Source organism: Camarhynchus parvulus, chromosome 3 (genome assembly GCF_901933205.1).
Source record: "Camarhynchus parvulus chromosome 3, STF_HiC, whole genome shotgun sequence".
Taxonomy (NCBI): domain Eukaryota; kingdom Metazoa; phylum Chordata; class Aves; order Passeriformes; family Thraupidae; genus Camarhynchus; species Camarhynchus parvulus.
This window is the reverse complement of record NC_044573.1, coordinates 55,928,746-55,951,327: the sequence shown is the minus strand read 5'-3', so window position 1 is coordinate 55,951,327 and position 22,582 is coordinate 55,928,746. Positions and strand designations below refer to the sequence as shown.

The following is a 22,582-nucleotide window of genomic DNA, read 5'->3' as shown; positions in this document are numbered from 1 at the left end:
GAGTAGCAGCCACAGCGCTGTGTCGCGGATATAATGTGGAATAATGGTGACAGCGCACTGATGCGTCACTTGTTGCTGAGTGGTGCTTACCCCAAATCGAGATCTTTCCAGTCCTCGCCCTGCCGGTGAGCAGGTGGACGAGAAGCCAGGAGGGAGCATGGCCAGGACAGCTGACCCAAACTGGCCGGAGGGATATTCCACACCACAGAATATACACACACTGTATAAACTGGGGGATATTGGCCAGGAGGGACCAATTACTGCCTAGGGACAGGCTACTTATCTTCTTTGATTTGAATTATTAAAGTTATTAAGAGATAAGCTATCATTATCTCAACCCATGTTTTTTACATTGGTTTTATTCCAATTGTCCTGCCCATTCCTCCTGGGGTGGGCTAGAGTAGGTTTGTGGGGTTTACGTGACCTAATATTTGCCTGGTACTTGTTGCCTGGGGTTAAACCATGATAATGTACTTCCAAGTGACACTCTCATTGCTCTGACAGATTCCTACCTGTACAGAAATAAACAGAATATTTTTTTGTCCTAGACAGTATGTTAAATCAAAGAGCACACATGTACTTCCTTTCTAGTATTTCACTTGAGACCTAAACAACTATGCAATAAAAAGTTCAGAAGTTAGTTGTAAAATTAAAGGCTGACACAGTTGTGTTGTCAGTTGTCATTTCAGAGGATGAGACTATTGGTCCAGTCACTGCAGTCCAGTAAGGGACTTTCTCACAAAGATTTTTACAGCTTCGTTTTCTGCTGCATGTTTTTCCAAAGCTGATGCTGCCAGGTCTCATAGGTTCTATCAGATGAACTTGACAGTGTCTTGGACAAATTTTCCACTGTGTATTGCAGTTTTCCTGCTAAAGGTATCTGTCAGATTTCTTCTATACAGCATTTTTGAGTTCCTCATTAAGTCTGCTATGCTGTTTTGTAATTCCCCAGGTGTGATACCAAACCAGTGATATTTTATGTGCTTCATGCATCTTTTGAACTTCATGTAACTTTTTCTTCCATAATTACATTCAGCAGAATCCAGCACTGAACATATTCCAAAAACTGGATGTCTTGGTTTGGAAAGACAGGAGTCTACTAAGGAAGGCAAGAGCCTCCCCTGAAATGAAGAATGTAAACCCTCCCCACACCTCTGAATGCTATAATTTTAAATTAAGGGGCTCTCAGGCAAAAATATGGGAGCAGGAAATGACAGTTCTTTAATAGGGAAAAGGGAAAAAATGTAAAAGGATAAAATAAACAAGGCAGTCCACTAGAACAACACTGACAGAGTCAGAACCCAACCTGACACCCTGTGGGTCAGGTGGCAGTCCAATTGGAAATGCGGCTCCAGTCCTCCTGAAGTGTCAGGTGTGGTTCTGTTGGAGCAAGGGGGACCTGTAGAAAAGGATGTATTCTTCCTCTGAAGATCCAGTGGAAGAAGAGACAGCTGCTGTTTCTCTGGTGAATCCCATGGAGAAAGCCGTGCTGGTGTCTCAAAAATTTCTGGATTATATCTGGGCTCCTCCCTCTGGGCGGAGCATCTCACAATGGGATGTTATAGTTCTTATCAGTCATGCACTGATATTCAATAGTCTGTTATCAGCAGATGTCCCCTCCCCAGGGAGGTGTGAATGTGGTCACTCAAAGAGAGAGATAAAGCAAACTGCGCACTTGACAAGGTAATCTGCCATACAGATGGTAATGGAAAATAACTTGCATTGCAATCTTCAACACTGGATGCTGTAGTAGTCTACCATACTGCAAATATACCTTAAAAAATCTTAGTTGCATGTGGCAGTAGCATTGTTATTCTGCAGCGACAAATGCTTCTGGCACCCTTTATTAAGCTGCTCACCGCAGTTCTGCAAGTGACTGTTGACTCCAAGGGTATTTTCAGCTAATTCTTATAACACTCGTGAGAAATATCAATAGGCAGCCTCAGAATATGGAAGACATTAGACCAGACAGCTAAAAGCTGAATAGAAAACTTTGGGATTATTGAAAATTTTTATTAGGCAAATATTTTTGTTGGTTAGTTTGTGATTTCTGTGTGTATTATTTTACCTTGTGCCTTTGGATGATTTCTTTCTTTGCTCAGGATTGCTTGTTCAAAAGCATTTGGGAAGTATTAAGGGAAGTAAGTTGGACATACAGGCTTATTTTCACTTAGAAAAGAAGAGTCACAGTTTTTCTTTCCTGTCCTACATTTTTTAAAGAAATTGTTGGCAGTATGTTATATGACAGAAGTAAGAGCTGTGACAGATTTAGGGCTGCTTTGCAAACCTTTAAATACATTCACTGTGCTTGATCCCTATGAAAGATGTGTAAAGCATTTCAGTGTAATAGCAGATTTAAATAAACATATAAAAGGTGGAAATCAGCACCAGGAGAAAATACGCCTCATCTAGTATTTCTGTGGTTTTCAAGAAGGATGTTAAGTCTAGATGAAGCTGACTCTAAGCCTTGGGTCCAAACATACCAGCTAAGACAACAAGGAGCATCTATGGACTACCCTTAAATATGGCTAAAGCTGGGAGTGTGAGGGAAAGGGAAGAAAACTGAAAGCATGCCTGTCTCTGAGAGAAAGTAGGGGGCCTGAGAACAAACACACTTACTAAATCAGTGATTGTACTAGGGCACGATAAAGCTAATTCTGAACTGGATTTGCTTATAATCTGCTTTTCTTCAATCATCATTGAACAATATTTAAAGTTATTTGGAGATGCCAAAACAATGTGTACAGCTGGTAAGAATTCCTGGAGCTGTGCCCAGTTCATTCTCTTGAGCGAGTACAGTTACAGTGCAGTGTACTGCAGAGCAGATGTAAGAGCAGAGGCCCAGCCCTGAGTGCAGTCATAAGCCCTGCCCTTGGCTGGGCTCCCATCTGGGCTGGGACACGCTGCTCTTGGCCTGAGCTGTGCTGTAGGAGGGCCTGTGCTCAGCCATGTCGCCCAAACTTGTTGGCTGGTTTGGCTTGGGGCCTGACTTCAGTTGATGGCAAAGCCATTTCTGTCCCCAGCCCTGCTCTGCTTGTTTTGCTTAGGTGCTGTGGGATGGTGTGTCACCTGGAAGGTCTCATCTGGAAGGATGACCTTCCTTCATGAAGGGGTCCCAGTTCTGCTGCTCCCTAATGGGGAAAGTCATTGATGTGACTGAGTCCTTCTCACCTCATCTTTGAGTGCAGAGCTGCTAAAACATGGATGCGGAGTTCAAAATAATGTAAACTTCTGAAATGGTAATAAAAAGGGAAGGTACACATCAAACTGGCTTGAGCTTATAGGAAAAGAAATGAGATGAAGGAGAGTGATTAAGTTAAAAAACAGAATGGAGTCAAGAAGAGGAGGGAGTGTAGGTGTAAAAGCCAATTAGCGTAGGGTTTGGGGCATAACTGTGGAAATGTACAGCAGGAACATTTCACAAGGAAATTTCTGCATCTGGTATACAAGCAGATGGGAGCAGACAGTGATGAGCAATTTTTCAAATTCTTTCTAAATTCAAATAATTTAAAAAAAATCTAATGGGCTTATGTGGTGGGAGGGAAGGAATGAAACAGAAATAGTATCTTGGAGGGGTTTGTATATAAATGTATGTAAGTACAGCTAGAGGATTGGGATGTGGGTGAATGTGCAGCAAAAGAAGAAGAGATGATGTGCTTACAGTTAGTGGGATCTTCGTGTCAGAGCAATCATATGGGGGCCCACTCTGGCTGCTGCCATTCTTGTACCTTTTCTCTAAGAGGACCATCCATGCAGCAGCTCCCTGCAGAGTCTAGGGAAATGGCTCTATATGTGGAAAATGGAGGTACCTGCAATTGACAGTGGGCATCCAGGGACCAAGGTGCTCACACTGATTTGGACAAGTCAGGGGCATAGGATACAGAAATCCTGGGTATCAGAGCAAATTGAAATGTTCCACATAAATGATGATGGTCAGAAAACAATTTTTTAAAAATTTCTGCTTGTATTTTACTCTAGCAAAGAATGTCTATGTTGCTTTTAGTTTAGTCTCAATGGATGTGCTCCTGATTGGTTTTTAAAATGATCTCATGGCCTGAGATTGTGGAACTGAAAGAGTTAGGGACTCCTGCATTTGTTTACTGCATAAATGGGTGCATCCTGCCACTATTGGTGCATGTTAGTTTCCCAGGGCCCTTCGACGCAACTTGGCTTGTCTTAGAGCTCCTGGAAGCCTGCCAAGCCAAGTGCTGTTTCCTTCACACATGCCTGGTATCCACCCAAGGCACCCCAGATATTGTTAAGGAATGAAAACATTTGCTTTCATTCTCTGAATACCCATGTCAAGAACATGGCAAATAGGTACACTCAGTCAGAAAGGGACTGGGCGAGACTGCAAACTCCTAAGAGAGAAATGCAGGCTCCATGACAAGCCTAAGCCTAATTCAAGCTGGTCCTGGTAGGCAGCATCAGCTTGTATGTAAATGGCTTCTGTTGTGGTTTTGTCTCCCAAGGTGGTAAGTATCCCTGGAATGCTTTTAAACATAGGCCAGCTATTTTCTTGGCAGCAACCTCTCTATGTGAGAGCAATGCAGTTTGCTTGCATCTGACAACAGAAAATGTCTTTTGCATTTAAAACAATTAAGTATTTCTGTGCTGTACTTTTACAATGTCTGTCTGTTCTCTGTATTCACTGCCCTTTGGGAATTCCTCTCACTCCATGGCTTCTTTCCTTCTCTCTCAGCCCACTGGGTGTATCAGGGAGACCTTTTATATTCTGGGACAGGCTGGGAGCCTCATACGGACTGCAGTTGCCAGATCATGCTTAGGAGAAGTTAAGGGCAGTAGATTTGTCTCCAGGATTAAAAGAACCAGGTGGGAAGTCTATGGATGGGACTGGTATATGCACTGAGCAATGGTCAGATTTGCCCTGGATTGACTGTAAAGTAGAGAAGCAGATTCCCACCTTCACCTCTTCACCTGAACCAGCAATGATTGCATGAAATAGATGTGTTGTGTGGAGCTGGAACAGGTTCAACACTCCCAGCCAAGACGGGCTCTCTCACAGAAGATATAACCTGTGTAATCTCCTGTGGTGATATCTTAGGCTGTGTATCTGCTGGATCACACCTTATTTTCCCCAATGTTTATACCATATACTATTGATAGGGCCAATCTATCCATAGTTTTCTATCACCATTCTCATGTTTTAAAAGCCAAACACTGAAAACTCTGCTGTCTGGTACCACGTAGATGAAATTCCTGTGCCAGTGTGCCTGGTAAGGAAAGGAAGTGCTGCAAAACTATTCCCAGGTGTGTGAAGCCCGTTTGCAGGGACCAGAAGGCAGCACAAACACAGAAGTCACAGCACTGACAGTAGGTTCCCAAAATTTCAAAGATGGTATATGCTTTCCCTTTAAACAATAGAAACGTGTATAAATAACAGGTGGCAAATGAATATTGGTGGCAGAATTAATCACGAAGGAGTTTCAGAGCCGGGAGAAATACTGCATAATGGTAGAATGTGAATTCTCTGGTTTTCCTTGTTATGTTACAGGCTGTGGGAGGATCCGAAGGTGCTAAAACTTTTCCCTTAAGATTGCTACTTCATCATGGGCCTATGCTGGGACACAATAAAGGCCCATTGGCATTTACTAAATTCTGAGCTGTTGTCCCGGACGCCTCTTAAAAGGAATTTTAATTTGTAACTTTGCCCTACGCCATCGCCATTGCACCGGTAGATACTCCTGTGAACCATCGGTGCTTTGGCGGCCTTTATCCAGTGTAGGGCTGTGCCAACTCTCCGTATCCTTCCACGCCTCTGCCATCCCCGCGTTGTTTCCCGGGCGCGGATCGCGCCGCCCTGCCCCGTCCCCGCCGCGGACACGCACGGGACACGCAGCTCCCGCGCCACCTGACCAATGGCAGCCTCCAACACGTAGGCCTGGCCCGCGCGGGCTGGCCTCGGCCAATAGGCGCGCCCCATGCAAAACACCGCGCCGGGAGACGCCGCTAATTGGCTCCGTCGCAAGGGCGGCGGGTCGCGCGCTGGGCCGGAGCCCGGAGCCGGCGGCGCAGTCACCGTGATGCGGCTCGCCCGCCCCGACACCGCCTTCTCCGGTACCCGGCCTGAACCGACTTGTGTCACGGGAGTGGCGAAGGCCGGAGCAGGGGGGGAAAGTGCGTGCGCACCGAGGTGCCGTTTTGCTATCTCATTCATTAACAGTTCCCAAGTTCACATACTCGCGCCCCCCAGACCCATTCCGCCCCGCAGCCGTTTCTGAGGGGAGGGCAGGACCGCGGTCTCGCCGCCAGCGCGGGATCCAGGGCCCCGGCACCAAAACGCGCGGGCCGGGAGCAGCCGCTGTGCATCCCCGCCCTGGCGTGCGAGGATCCCCCACGCGTGCCCCTGGGCGCGGTGGGCGCGCATGCGCGGGGGCACCGCGCCGACCGGCGAAGCGGCGGCGGCGGCGGCCGGGGCATGTCGGGCGCGCGGGGCGGTGGGCGCGTGGCCCCTCCCCTCGGCGAGCGCGCGGCAGCGGCAGCGGCGGCGGCCGCGGGAGGAGGCGGCGAGGAGGCGGCGCCTGTGTCGGCGCTGGAGGTTGTGTCCTTCCTGGGGAAGCTGCTGTGCGCAGTCGCGGCGCTGAAGGCGGCTCTGTACCTGCTCCGCAGAGTGTGCCTAGCGATGGCCTGGAAGTCGGGCGGCGCCAGCCACTCCGAGCTCATCCACAACCTCCGCAGTGAGTCTCGGGGCGGGGGCGCGGGCGGGCGGGGCTCCTGGGCTGCGGGGCGGCCGTTACCGACCGCCCGGTGACCGTTAGCGACCGCGCGCTCCCGCGGCGCCCGCCCGACCCGCCACCAGCTGTCACAGGGAGCGGCACCGGCGCCCGGCCGCGCGTGTCCGTGTTGTCCGTCTGTGTCTGTTTGTGCGTGTCTCTATGTCCGACCGGGGGTGTGTCCGTGCGTGCCCGGGTGCTCGGGCGGGGGGTGTGTGTCCGGGCGGCGGCTGGTGTCGCAGGGCGGGCCGGGCTGTTGTTGCGGGAGGCAATGCGGCGGGCGGGGTGGCGCCGATGGCGGTCCCGGAGGGGAAGCGCCGTGTGGCGGCCGTGGCTGTTCCCTGCTCGCCGCGTCTCCCCCCTCGCCGGCCCCGTTCCCGCCGCCTCGTTCCCGTCTGCCGTGTGCGAGCTGAGGCGGGGCCGCGGCGGCAGTGCCGGAGGGCCCGTGATCCCCCGCACGCACCGGGATCGGCGCCCGTCTGGTTCGCTCCGGCCGGCGGGACTGGTGGTGTTGGCGGGCGCCCTCCGAGCTTTCAGGCCCGGGCTGAGCAACGCAGCGGGAGCCGCCCGGGTTCGGGAATCGCGCCGAAGAGGCCGCGGCTGTTTGTGTTGGGTGAAAGGGGCGTGTGGCGGCAGTCCCTCCTCCCCTCCCCGGCGGGGTCCCGAGTGGCTCCGCTCGGAGGGCTGGGCTGGGACCCAAGGGGAGAGGAGAGGAGCGGAGCTGTCGGGGTTGCGGACTCGCGCTGTGACAGCCGAGCTTTGCCGTGGCTGCCCGGCACCGGGCGCTCCCTTGCGCTCGCCCGGGGTTTGTGCTGTCCCCGTGCTGAACGGGGAAGGTGTTGGGCGGGCGCTTCTTCGCCGATGTACTTCAGTACATCCTGGAGTCCAGGTCCTGAGAGGACGGAGATACAATATCTTCTGTATTCGAAGCTTCCATTTTTTTCATATTAGAATAGAATTACCCTCTCTCGTATATACTTACAGTGTCCCTCGTCTCTGCTCCTGGTCTTTTCCCTTCCTCTTCTCAAGTTCGTGTCCTAGATGTAAAAGGATGTAGATCTGGAGCCTGTATTATGACAGTTGTCTCCTATTTTAGTGATACTACAACACCACAAACAAGGTGTTCTCCTCGGTATTCTGGTGTCATAGGAGAATCACCCTTGTTTTCTCATTTTCTCTGCTAATGTTAGATCATCTGGTTCTGTGGGCTTTCTCAGTATTTTCTTTTGAAAACTATCGCATGCAGTAGAATAATGCATGCTGAAGTGACTTTCAGCTTCCATGTAAAAACTACTAATTATTGAAGAGTTTCATTGTAAAAATTTTGTTTAATAAATTGATAAGAACTTCTCTAGTTACAAGTGTTGCAATACATTTGTTCTGTTTTGTTCTGCAACTGAAAGGGCTAGAAATACTGTTTTAGTGAAATACTGTTCTCTTACACAGCAGGGGAAAATTTTCTGATGTAAAAATCAGCGTTAAACTCCAAAATACATCCAAAAAGCAATTACTGCCAGAATAGTCTATGGCACTCAGAACCTGAAGGCAAAACCAGTTTCTTTGTTGCAGAAGACAATGACAGTTTTTCAACACATGGAAACTGTTTAGGGCGTTGCAAATGATGATGACAAAGCTAAAAACCATTGTAGTTAGTATACAGCTATAGTTGTATAGGAAAAGGAAAGTAAAATAGAAGGGCTCAATATTGTAATCTCAAAGCATGCACTGATGTTAATTTCCCCCTCTCTGTTTTGCATATGCATGCCAAAATATTTTGAGGGATGTTAAAACGGGAAGTAGTGGATTGGCAGTAAAATATTGTGGAAGCAAAGAGGCTTTTGATCTTGCAGGAAGATTGTGTTGTCAACTTCAATGGGACTCTGTTCATGTTGTAGGGCTATCAGTGCAGAGCAGCTGCTGAATTAAGACTGTAACTTTTAAGTTAGAGTTCCTCAGGTAAGATGATACCTTGTTGCTAAAGTTGGGATCAGATTTAGAAGAAAGTAGTGTTTAATGTGATACAGTTCTCCCAGATACGTTTCAACCAACTTAAAAATTATTGGTTACCGAAAGACTAAAATGTTCCATAGAATTCTTTTGGAGAAGTAGATCCGTCAAAGTATTTTCCCCTCTCTAAAAACAGCTACATAGCATTTACAGCATTTTATGCTAAAAGTGAGAATGCAAATTGGATGCGGTTAATTTGATGTTGTCCATTGTTTGTCTTGTGTGGAACGTAGTAAATGTGTGTGTAATGTAGTGTATATTTTGTATAACTTAAAATAATGCAGGCTGTAGTGACACAGTATGTTTTCTTCTGCAGCAAATCCTGGTAGAGAGGTTCTTGCCCCTGCCCTTATGCCACAATTCTTCTCTTGATTGTTCTTACAGAATTGCTTGTGAGGGAGGCAGTGCTGTAGGACTGGGTCACTTTCTCATGGCTTGTGAAACATCAACATTTAAGCTCCTCAATGTCTGTAAGCTGTTGTACTATTATGGTTAGAGAAGCAGTAAACTTGGTTGTGCATAAATGAGGGCTGGGGAGAATGGGAACTTATTAAAGTGGTTTTGCTTCCAAATAAAAACATCATTGGAAGATTCCTGTATGCTACATGTTCTTTTTCTTTAAAACAGCTATAAAGATTATTCTCAATTATAGGCTGTTGTTGAGAGTTGCTAGTGCTTCTGTTTTGTGGCAAAAAAATTCTCCATTTTGTGACATTTGCTTTACTGCTCATTTCACTGTTGCCTTAACTATAGAAGTAACTTTTCTGTAATGTAACAATCATTGTGTTAGGGCAGTACGAAGTGATTTTGCGTATTTACAGTGCAGATTTAGGCAATTATTCTTTATCGACTGCATCTTTGCTGTCCTGTCTTAAAAGGGACAAAACTAATAAGGAGGTTCCCAGAATTTTGCATGTTTTTCAGCACATGCTTAGGGACAAGTGACTGAAGAGTGTTGCAGTACATTGTTTTGTTGTTCTGATTTTTAACTTCTTGTTGCATTGTAAACATGTTTTTGCGCTGTTAATTTGAGGCATCGTAGATGCACAATTTGACATATGCAAAATAAACTTGTTTAAAACATGCTCTTCACAACAAAAACGCTGTCCTTGAATGTGCTTTTGCTATGAGGTGTTCAGCTGCTTTGTTTCAGTGATTCTTGAAAGTACTTCTCATTTTTTTAAAATGCCTTATTTAAATCTGAATGATTCTTTCTTCATTGAAGCCTTAAAACAAATATTTTTCACCTTCACAGAATAATTATTAAAATCTTTGCTTCTTCCTAGCTGAAAATAGTTGAACATGTTCCTTCAAACTTGAGTAAACTTCTCCCTAAAATATATTTAAAGTAAGATCTTTTAGCAGACGACATTTCTAGGAAGCTCTCTAAATGCAGATTACAGTAGGGTTAGAAATCATACTAAACACAGAAATAATTACCTGTATTTAAATAAATAACTCTTGTCAGGAGAGTTTTTAAAATTATGAATCTGCCACATAGAGGTGCTGAGGAAGGAGGAAAAGAATTGGTGAGTTATGTACTGTTGTCTTGCTTCGTTGAAAGTCTTTTGATTCTAAGTCTAACTTTTTTTCCCTCTCTGTACCTTCAGCTATCTGCTGACAGGTTACTACTAGATAATTTCATCTTCTGTCTTTCATACTTGGGCTTTTGCCAAGTCCTGCTACTTTACATGCCAGCATCTTAGAAATCAGCTTTTCTTTCCCAGCTGAAGGACACAAAATTTGGTTCCCTGTCCAATTCACAAGCAATCAAAGTTCATTAAGTTTCCTTGTTGTGCCTTTTTCCTCCAGTCAATGTCATACACCATAAGACAAGCTTGCTTTGCTTATTTCTCTGATTATGTTGAGTCAATGGTGTTTTCATCATATATACCTGCTCTTGAATCCACATTTCTCAGGGAAAGGGAAGGTGAGTTAACTTGGCTGTGCAGAAGTTGTTAACCATCTGTGGATTTGTTTCTTGCAACATTCTTTTACCTTCCTCACCTAATAAACTTGTGTTGCAAAAGTTAGCAACTCTAATTTACAAGATTCCATAGAATTTTGCACCTCACATAAGATCAGAGTCTTAATTTTCAGTGTGAATGATGCTTGAAATGAGTATATAGTCAAATATTATCAGGATCTGAGAATTCTATTTTTAAATATGCTAAATGTATTTGTCAAAGTGTTTTAATTATTTAGATATTAAATAATTAAAAATGGCATCTTAGCATGCTTCGTCATGATGAAGGCTTATCTGTAATAAATCTGCACCTTTGGTCCAAGTTTCTGGTTGCTGAGGACAAATGTCTTTGGGAAATGCCATGAATGGAAAAGCATTGCATACAGTAAGCATAAGCTAGGTTCAGCAAGCAGTAAACATTGGTTTGTTTTGTTAATTTTCCTCTGTCATGTTTTTTCCCTTGGTTAATCCAAATCTCTTCTACCTCTGTCTAATTTTGCTTGAGGAAGAGTAATATAACTTGGATGAACATGAAGAAGGGAAATAATAATGGAAAATTAGACCAAATGTAATGACTCCCCTGTATGAGTGCTTTTTCTGCCTGTTGTGTGCATTCAGTGACTACTCCTTCCTTCATCATGAATGTATTGACGCTTCAGTGACTAAGCATTGTAACTTATGACCAGGTAGTGAAGTGGTTAGAAAGTGAACTATTTTTTTCAATTAAAAATTAACACATCCACTGATAAGTTAATTTAAGAATATCTAAAATTTCTTAAATTTAGTTCATGTCTCAGGTGGCAGGCTTGAAATCTGTGATGCTATTTTTTGGAGCATTGAGATTTAAAAAAAATTTTTAGCAAGTAATTTGAATAATCGCCTAAAGAAGTTTCTGTGAAACTTTTTTCTTTTTAAGTAAGATTTAAGTATTTGCTAATGATTTGCCCATATCAGTGAAGTGTTTTGAAGGAATTTCTGGACCCTTGATCTTTTAAGAGGCAGGCCTTCAAGTAAATCAAGACAAATAGATATCCCAAATAATAGGAAATGATAACAGAAAGAAAAAAAACCAACCTAAATTTAATAACATCATGTTTTATTGGTGTGTAAATTAAGATTGTGCTCTTAACTTTTTTTTTGTTGTTGGCATGTTTTTTGCACTTAATGTTAGACAGGCTGTCAATGTAATGTTAAAAACATACCCATACTTTCCCAGAAACTTCCAAAATTCAGTGCATCAAAATCCAAGTCCTCAATCATTCAAGAGAAAGAGAGGGCATTTTTTGCTGATTATTTATATCACAAATCTTTATAACTCCTAGTAAATAATTTTAATTAAAAATATTTTGTTATTTTGCTTGATTGAAGATATATTTTTATTTTTATATGTGAATATAATGCCACGTATGATTTTTTCCTGGTGGTCTGAAGCTGCCTAGTAATCCATAGCAACATGGAAATGATACTGCAAATGTGTCCAAAACAGGTCATTACTGCTGCATGTAGACATTTTAAAAAGAGGGAATCCTCTATGGTTTAGCTTCAGTATATCTCTAAGCTTTTCTTTTAATGCTACTGTTTCTTTCATCCTGATGTAGTATTAGGAGATCACCAAGAGCTTCTGGAAAGCCTAGAAAGAAATGCGTAATATTCATTTATTTTGAGTTCTTTTGAGTGATTGTTGATGTGAATGTTATCCCTTAATACCACAAAGTCATGTTCTTTAGTGCTACATAACACTTTAGGTAAATAATTTTATTAATTGTTTATTAGGTTAATTGTATTAATGTTTTAATTTTTAATTTAAATTACCTACGTTTGGCAAAAACTGAGTGAACTCTTTTAAAGCTTGAGATCAGTAAACTGTCGGCTTCTCTTGGACTGGCTGACTTGTGAGTTACATTTTAAGACTTCAGAACTTGAATACTTTAATAGTGGACTTGAAGACAAAATAGTTTTAAATGCTTGCATTGTTGAAATACAGCTTCAGAAATTCTTTCTAATTTCTGCTAGTAGGACATTTCTTTGTCATTTTGTCCCAAGAGTCAGAGTTATATTTTGCTGATCTTCTGATCTTCCTCAACTTTCATGTAGTACCAGTCCCTGTCTTAATGAAACCACCTTCATGATGACAAATTTCATGTGATCTAGCTGCTGGTCTTAGCAGCATTGGCTTTTCTGAAAGCTGCAGAGTGGCTGCATGGCATCTGCTCAGTAAGGTGTGAGATGTGCACCATCTGCCTTCTTTGCAGATCTGCTAAAGCTGTAAGTAGTTTTGCTGCGAGCCTTACTGTGGAGAGAGTTCCCTGTCTATCTGTCTGATCCAGCTAACTTTATCTTAACCTTTGCAACACTTTTTCATTGTTACTGATGATTGTTGTCAGTTTGCATTGAACTCTTTAGTTTTGACTTCCCATGTGATGTGTAAGTTCAGCCTTCTCAAATGTTGAGGGATTGAGGAGTGCTCGGAGGTTAAAGTCTCCCTCATCCACACATGAGTTTAAAGTTCATTGGAAAATGAGGTTCTATGTTTTTGCACCCTGAAACAACCCTAAAATTACTTTTTTCTTTCATATACTCCTCAAAGTTTCTTCATTCAGCTGCTGATAGAGATTTAGACAAAATCAACATAATCATTATGATAAATGTGAGTACATGACAGAGAACTTCTGTATAAATCTGTGTGCTAGAAGGCTGTGTTTAGCAGGCCTTTCTCCTCCCTCAGAGAAGAAAATGGTTAATACCAACTTTGCAACACTGCTCTATGGTAGGAGGGGGCAATACAGCTGTGGTTAAAATGTCTAAATTAGTTAACTGCAGGCTTTCAGATCCATGAAGATTAATAGAAAACTCTTACCCGTTACACCAAAGTGGATGGGTTGTTTTTGAAGGTGATCCTTATTAAATAGGGAAGGATACTACCTTAAAATAAAAGTGAAGTGTTCACAGGCAAGTTTGTATTTAATTGAAGCTTGAGGCTGTATACTAGTTTGTGTTGAGCCTAGCTTATGATTCCTAAGATTTACGTCTGCAGGTTTTGAGAAGCATTTACATGGTAATTGAATATTTATTATTATTATTATTATTACTATTATTACTCCCATTTTCTTAAAAATTTCTGTCACTTTGGAATTTTCATGGGACTTGATATTTGTGTTTAATTTCTGGTGTGTAAGATTAACTCTGAGGGACTTGTGCTTTCCTCAGTCTTTGTGTGGTTGTGTCTCTGAATGATAGACTCTCAAGTGATTCCTTCTAGTGAGCTGTATGCAACCTCCTGTTTAGATAATGTTTGGATATTGTGAATCCAAATCACAGTGAAAATAGATGGACAGCTGAATGTTTGAGGCAGATAGCTCTTAAATTATCAGCAATGCACAAGAAATTTGTATGTATGAGTGGTATAAGAAACACTTGTTTACAAACACCTACTTTCAATTTATTTAGCACAAAGAGCTTTATATGGTTTGGGTCAGTTTCTGTTACTGGATTTTAGGGTGCTGATGCATCACTTCTTGTTCTAAGTGCTTTCTTTGTGTTCATGCTTTACAGTGAAATCTTCCTATGCTCATTACTAAATAAAATTCTATTAACTGAACCACATTCTTTCCCATCTTTTTTCTTCCTCTGCTCAAACAAAAAGACCCTGACTTTAAAAATGTCAGATGATCAGGTGCTTAAAACCAACAATCTTCACATTGCTTGCAAATCAGGCTGTGGTTCTGTTCCAGCCCATTCTCCTCTGGAAAGCTGCTAGCTGGTTTTTATGGGTCAGGTGGAGACTGTCATTTGACCCTGTCTTGCACTATATCCATATCTTTAAAAGTGAGAGGCATGGATTAGATGAGTGGACCACTTGATAGATAAGGCTGGGTGGTAGCACTCAAAATAGTTGTGATCAAAAGCTCTATGTTCAGGTGTAGACCGTGATGAGTGGTGTTCCTCAGGGGTTGGCACTTGGACTGGTGTTGTTTAACATTGTCATTGACATTGACAGTGGGATCAAGTGCACTCTCTGCAAGTTTGTGGAGAGCAAACTGTCCTGCATCTAAAGTGTTGCGGCCAGCAGGGCAAGGGAGGCAATTCTACCCCTCTGCTCTGCACTGGTGAGACCCCACCTGGAGTGCTGCATCTAGCTCTGGGGCTCCTAACATAAGAAGGAACTAGTTGACTTTGAAGGATTCTTCTAACCCAAACCATTCTATGATTTGTCACAGCAGTAATTTCCATCTACGTGAATGAATCTTTTGTAACATAAAGCTGTATGTGCTTTGCATCATGCCTTAAGATCTCTGTATGATTTCAAAATATCACTGTTTTGCTGAAAATTCATCTTCCTAAGTGAAGTATTCTGCAGTAGTTATGGAGAAAATAATCTAAGAAGCTGAACTGTGTGGATGCTGAAGTAGTTGGACTACTTGTGGATGTTGAAGTAGTAAATGGTTTTGGGATCTGCGAGATGATTTTTTTAATACATAAAGTCAGCCACAGGAGGAGTTTGAGTAGGTGTTATGGTTTGTATAGTAAGCTTGTGTGCTGGATCATGTGGCAGTGACACATCCTCTTTTCTGATCTGGAAGCCAGTGTTGGTGTAAATGTTGACTGTGTGAGTATTTTATGGTTTGGTTAGAAACGTGTTTGGTCAATAGTCAGGATACTGTCAGTGAGGTAGGCAATTTGAAACATAAGCACTTCAGTAGTGCATTTGTTGCTAAATAAAAGACAAAATAAAAAGATAGGTTGTTTACTTGTTGGAAGTCCATGGTGTCTTTTCAGACTCTTCTTTCCTTGCTCTCTGACAGCCAACTGCTCAGTTTCCCAGGTTACATTCAACAGCGGTATATTCCCACCTTCAAGTCCAAGGACTGCTCTGAGCTCTTTTCCTGTTTTCATGGTGTTATTTGTGGAAAAGAGGCAGACCAGAGAGAGTTTTCAAAACATGCTCCAATTATGTCAAGTTGTCATTGCCACAGCCTCTGCACAGAGTAACTCTTGAACTTGGCAGGCAGTGCTCCACTGTTAAGTACTTACTTTTCAGCTTCATCCCTTTGAAGCTTGGAAGTTGTGCTGATATAACTCTGCTTTATTTGAGTTTACTTTTTATTTCAAGCTGTCAGTGTGATTGTGCATTATCCTTTGCTTGTAAACACTTGAATATCTGATTTGTTTGCAGTACAAACTGATTATCATTCTTGAAACCCAACAGTCTCCTCAAGGAGAGATTTCTGTGCACATTATAACTGGAGAGGATATTCTACTATGCATTTAATTGTGAATTATTTTCTTGCAATATACAGCTTCGCTTTAAGCTTTAGAAAATGGTTTTAGTTAGCATTTATTAATTTAATTTTTTAATTGTTTTGGTTTTTTGGTAGAGGTGGCATGAAATTAGAATGTCTTCTTTGCAATATAAGCTTCTATTATTGGCTTCTTTAGGGGATATACTTGTTTTCTGGACTTAATTGAGAATTTGATAGAGACACGTTTCTGGCAGAATTAAGATCCTGGTAGCTGGTCATCTTGGGACAGACTATTGCAGGAAAGAAAGGACTTTTTTGGAGTTTGGTACCTTACAGTTGTTATGTTTCTCTATATTCAGCTGTGAGACTAAGAAAAAAAATCTTTTTGTTATCGACACAATAAAAATGTTAACTAAGTCAATATTGACCTTACTGTTTAGGGCTTGATTGTTTTTCTTAATTCCCACCTAAAATTTCATGTTGTTTCCATTGTATGATAAGCAAATTTGAAAAGCAGACAATCTATGGGGGGGTAGCTGAGAGGGTGTTGGTTTTTTTGAGGATGGAGCATTATTCCATAATTGAAATAAATAGCTGACAGCAGATGCAGCTTCTTCCACAGGTTCTGAGTATGGGTAACTTTCTTCAGTTCCTATTTACTGATGAAAAAGATTACAATAATCAAAGACAGTACAACAGTCAGCAAATCTCATGATTGTTTGCTGAATGAGAGCCTCCTGAATGCTCAAATCTTTAAAATATTGGTAGTTTCTGTTTTCAGGGTTTTTTTTTTGTAATTTGTCTGTCAGTGTAAGCATCTTATTTGATAGTTGTACGTACTTTGACTGGAGCTAAGTTTTGTGAAATTAGAGAAGGTTCTTGGCCTTATCATAGGGCCCTGCAGTTGCGCTTCCAAGCTGTTCTTTTTGTTCTTTGCATGTTTATTCCACAAGGCATAAAAGGAAAGAGCAGGTGGCTGCCTACAGTTCTAGAATATATGCATGTAAAGAAATAAATAACTATTTTAGACCTTTTCTGAGTGCTTCTCAGCTACTGCTTTTTGACATCCCTTCAGCCTCCTAAAGTCTTTATCTCCTCACTTCTGTTATAATTAGCCCTGCTTATTCTCCTTTTTTAAAGTATATTTTGTTTGGAGATACTAACTTCTTAGTGATTTCTAATGAGACTCTAAGAGTAAAAGTTTGCTTTTTTTTTGTTTCTGTGCTTTGTTCACAGAACTGCTATACAATAAATCCAACTAATTTCTAGTGGCCAGGGAAAACTTTTCCTTACTAGCCTCTGTTGTTAGTGCCAGTGTATTAATGGATTGATTTGTTAGTTTTCTTTTGGGTACAATTTTGCTCAGTAAGTAAACTTCTGAACTGCTGCAAATGCCTGCTGGCTCAGATTTAAAACCTTGGGTTGAAATGAGTTTCCTCTAACTAGAACTGCTGTAGTATTCAGTTCAAAATGAAGTCAAAGAACAGGATACATCTAAGGTGTGGGGACTGTGAGTGGAGTGTATGCTTTTTCTGGGACTTACCAGATACAGAAATATTTCTAAAAAAAGAATATATTTTAAAAAGGAATTGTTTTCCTTAGAATTTTTCTTAGTAATAGTATATTTGTTTTGCAGTTCTATGTGAAACTTTGTCTTCAGACCAAAAAGGAATATGATCTGAGGAGTTACTTTCTTTTCTGAATTCAAGTCTGTGTTATATAGGATAATTAATTCTGGACACAGATAGTAGATAAGGAAAATCCCATGATTAAGAGGTGTAGTTGGGAGCATCCAGTAAACAGTCAGTAAAGTCTCTGCAGAAGTTAGCCCATTCCTGGGGTGTATTTTTATAAAGAAACCCACTGGTGCAACTTCAGGACAATCTTACACAAGTTCCATAATCTGATTTTTGTGTTTTGGGTTAGATATTAATGGTGCTTAAATGACTTTTTTTTCCCTTTTAAAGTATAATTTTGCAAATAAATCCTTTATTAAAGAAAGTAGTTAATGAAGCGTTCCATCATTGAAATGTCAGTTATTTGTGGTTTATATAGTCTCTTAATGCAAGTAATTAGTTAATTTCTTCCACTTGTTTTCCAAAGTTTTCTGTTATTCATTAATGGGCTCTTGAGAACTTCAAAAAAATAGAATTAACAATGTTTTAAAAAACTTCAATAAAACAGCAAGAAAAAATGGCTGCTTCTGACATCTTACATGCATGTGCATTTATATTTTATTTTGAAAAGTGAAATAAGATTCAGAGTGTTTTGATATAAAACCTTTTTGGCCTCAGTCTGCCCCAGCATAAGAATTCAGATTCAGTGGGAGTTTCTTAACAAAAGAATTTTTTTTCTTTGCTAACACAAGGCAAACGGATCTGGAAACTAAAGTACTGAGCAATGATGCTTCAACTTAACATTTCTAACTTACTTTTGTATATTTTTCAATAATTACTTGCATAGCTTCTTAAAAATATGAAGTATACCTTGTTTGGTGTGTATAGTAATACTAATTTCTTATGACTATATTTTCAGGATTTATCAAAGGTGTGCATGAAATTGAGTTTTCCTAGGGGGTAGATCTTTGCAAGTGGTTTCAGGAAAGCATCGGTAACTGCTGGGAAAGTCTTGTTCAACAATCACTGGCTTAAGCATCCTTTGGTCTCTGGACTCCAGATTTAATTTTAGTATCACAGAAGGGTTTGGGCTGGAAAGGACCTTCAAGGATGACGCATCCAACCCTTGCTATGACTAGTATGATGAGGGCAAGAGTGTAAGATCTGTGTAAGGCACATGATTTCTCACAATGCTGTGTATATGTTAACACATTTCACAGACACCTGCACTGCAGAAGAGAAACAATGCCTTCATTTTTATATATTTGTTTGTTTATAGAAAATGGAATAATCAAAACAGACAAGGTATTTGAAGTAATGCTGGCTACAGACCGCTGCCATTATGCAAAATACAACCCCTACATGGACTCTCCACAGTCTATAGGTAAGAGCATCTTGCAAAAGGATTGAGATTGTTTTCATTTGTGTAACGGTGGCTGCTTTTGTCATTTATGTGTTAAGAATGTAAAAATAATTTTTTTTAATTTGGAAGGTTGTTTAGTTCTTTATCAATTTATTGCATATCTTTTAACTAAGCTTCAATTTTTTGCAGAATGCAGTTGACATATTTGGATACATCAAGTAGAAAGGTGTTTTTCAGCCAATATTAGTATGTGTAAATATGTGTTTGTTTTTCAAACCACAGCAGCTTGTGATGGTGCAAATGATGTAAATACATAAAAATAATTCGCATCCAGTTTATGGTAGAAACATTCCCTGTCTTTACAGAAATCATTCAGTTGGGACCAGTGCAAAATTTCTTAAACCATTATGTGAAATCTTTAAAAATAGGCTTTGAATAGGCAGGTCTACTGATAGGACAGTAATTTCCCATCCAGGTCTGTTTTATCTTTACAAGACAAGAGAATGATCTATATAAATGTGCTAATTTCTTTTTTCTTGATCTTCTCCCTGCCTTTAATTGTATGTGGTGAGTGAATTTTATTAGGATTTTGTTAGTTATATAGGAAAATTAAAAAATATTTTAAGATACATAAGCCTTTGAGTATGTATCTTTACAAAAACAAATATAGGTGAGTGTTCCTCCTATTCTTGCAGGTGTTTGTTCTTATTTGTTGTTTGCAAAACACACAAGGTTGTTCTCCAGATGTTCTATGGTCTCCACTACATGAAACTCAAACTAACAAATTTAAGTTTTTACATAGGGGCTGACTAAAAAGGAGTTACATTATTTGGGGAGACACTACTCTTTTGAATTAAGCCTACTTGCTCAGTATGTGATATTCATTCAATGCATAGTGACAAAATGGAGATTGTAATTGAGATCAAGGATAAAACCTTTTTTTTCCCTGTCCATCTCACTTCTGATGTAGAGTACATGTGTAACTGCAGGGGTGTGATGTTGTACCCTGAGTGAGTGTGACAGTGAAGGTGTTGCACTTTACAGTCAAGGTAATAGAGATTGTAAGGTTGCTGTCTGAACAACAATGAACATCTTCCATTCTCTTGTTTTACAGGTTTCCAAGCAACAATCAGTGCTCCACACATGGTAAGCTTTAAACTAGGTGATTAGTATAGTGATTTTATAAACATCCAGGTGCTTTTGAAATAAAATATTTACCCTAGTAAATCTAATGAGTTGATTGCAGTGACACTTTTGTGAACTGCTTACTGTGAGGAAGTAGAAGAGATTAATCAAGATTTTTCTTGCAGATGTACAGTAATAGGATGAAGGGTAGTGGGCAAAAAATGTATCACAAGGAATTCTGATTAGTTTCTAGAGTTAAAAAAGCTATGAGGTGGTTAAGCACTGAAACAGGCTTTGCAGCTTGTGGAAATTCTGTTCTTCTGATATACAAAGAAGCTGACTGAACAGGGTTCTAAGCAGCCTAATTTAAATGGCCATGTATTGAAATAGGACTGGACCAGAAGATTTCCAGAGATCTTTTAATTAGAAATTACTTTTTAATATATAAAATCATAAGAATTAGGGAGTGAACGACAGTAATTCCTATAGTATGCCATTGTGGTAATGCCTTTAAATCTTTGGAATGGAAAAAAAGATACATTGTACTGAATTGCGGGGCTTTTTTTGCCAAGTGGTTTGTGACCAGGGTGAGTGTTCTAGTTGGGATTTCAGTGCATACATCTAACCCAGGGATAATTTTTCTATGTTTCTTTATTTGAGATAACAGGTGAATAGAAGCAATATTTTGTCTTTGCAATGTTTGGAAGGTGTCAAAAAATGGTAAAAGTCTGCTTCTCTTGACTAAAAACTGTGTAGTTGGCTTAGAATTTACCTAGTTATCAATATAAAAAAAAACAGGAATTTTGTATAGAGATGTTAACAATATTATTCAAGAAAAGACTGAAAAAAAGTACAGTTGGTAAGAGGAAAAATAAGTATTAATTATGCTTCAAAATAAAGTCCCTTAAGTAATTATTTTTCCAATGCTTAGCACTAGTAGTATATGAAGTGTTAGAGCAAAAAGGTAATATATTCTCTAAGCAAATATTAACAAAGAATGTTCTAACAGAGAATATTCTAAGTATTTATGTTTTCTGGGTGGGATGGATTAAGCTGAAAGAGTGTGATAAGGGCTGTCTCTGAAACATGAAAGAACAAATTGGTTTTTTAGTGTGCAGCCTACGCTTATTTTGTGTACTGCTCCACCACACAGCAAAAGTTATCAAGTGTGTCTATAGACTATTTCAGTTCATCCATGAGCCTGGCTATCTGCCTTTGTAAGAGACAACTTTTTCCTATTCTTTGATTCAGCAAGTGTGCAGGTAATCCAGGAGGTAGTTTTAATAGCTATTTTCCTTGATACTCTAGAGCTGCCTCTTCCTAGCTAGCTTTTGTACCAGGATATGCCAATGCATTTAGCATAATGATAAGCTAAATTCTTTATTGGCCATATACTGCCAGAATATTGAGAGTCACCAGACCTGAGGAGGAATAAACTTACTTATACTGTCTTTCCTAATATATAAATAGAGTCTATGCTAGAAGCATAAATGGTCAGAAGAGGCTTTGTATATGAATACTAACAAAAAAAAATACACTCATAAAATTTGTCGAAGCCAATGAAATGACAATTATTATATAATATAGTTAACTCCTTCCCACCCATTTTTTGTAATAGAAATGATTCTGAAATTTCTTACACAAATACTCAGGGCATTTTCCAAAATCTGAAGAAATTAACATATATTGAGTAAAACAGACACTTAAAATAATTTGAATTTTTTTCTCTCTGTGTTCTCTTAGCATGCATACGCACTTGAACTTCTATCTGATCAGCTACATGAAGGAGCCAAAGCACTTGATGTAGGATCTGGAAGTGGAATTCTTACAGCGTGCTTTTCACGAATGGTGAGTTGTTCAGTTTAATCATTGATCATCAGAACTGCTTGGACTCGAGTGACACTCTGAATTACAGGGCAAAAAAAAGCATCCTTCATAATCCACTGAAGTATATTATACAGAAAATAATTTACTCTCCTAGGTGTGATTGGTACCCATTTCTTATGGTAGCTGATAGTAGATGTTCAAGTTAAATAGCACAATAAATTGTGTAATGGTGAAGAAACCCCCTAATGAGGAAGTTTAGGGTTTTTGGATTGTTTTGGGTTTTTTAAATAATTGAATTTTAGTTGTTGCTTTATATATTGAAGGAAGAAGATGTTTGTCTTGAACAGTTCAGATTTTATTTTGTGTGGCTGTGAATGTTCTCATTGTGATAAATTGTCATGGATTCCTGTTACAATGACAGCTTAGTGAGGTGTAAAAGAATCTTGTTTCCACAGGAAAATATCTTGCATCTATAATAAATTGTCTTTTAATTGCTTTCTTTTCTTGTTATATTGCACAAGCATACTATAAGTGTCCATTTAACCTTTTTTAAGTTAGATATTTATTTGAATTTTACATCTTTGCCAAGTACTTAATCTCAGTGTTGTTATTCAACCTGTACCTAAGGAATTTTCTGTATTCTTCCCTATCTTATATTGGGAAAAAAAAGATGGAAAAAATAGATTGAAAAATTCAGAATTTAG

General features: G+C 40.3%; 1 protein-coding gene across 3 annotated transcripts in view; it reads left to right on the top strand.

Moving 5' to 3' along the window:
- Positions 1-6,439: 6,439 nt before the first annotated feature.
- Positions 6,440-22,582, top strand: part of PCMT1 (protein-L-isoaspartate (D-aspartate) O-methyltransferase) — a 36,128-nt gene continuing 19,985 nt past the window's right edge. For 2 of the 3 annotated variants that reach the window (XM_030945099.1, XM_030945098.1), the window contains exons 1-4: positions 6,440-6,698; positions 18,843-18,947; positions 20,041-20,072; positions 21,795-21,899. In XM_030945099.1, the coding sequence (XP_030800959.1) occupies positions 6,440-6,698; positions 18,843-18,947; positions 20,041-20,072; positions 21,795-21,899 (501 nt within the window). The remainder of the gene's footprint in view (positions 6,699-18,842; positions 18,948-20,040; positions 20,073-21,794; positions 21,900-22,582) is intronic. The other variant, XM_030945100.1, reaches the window with a different exon arrangement.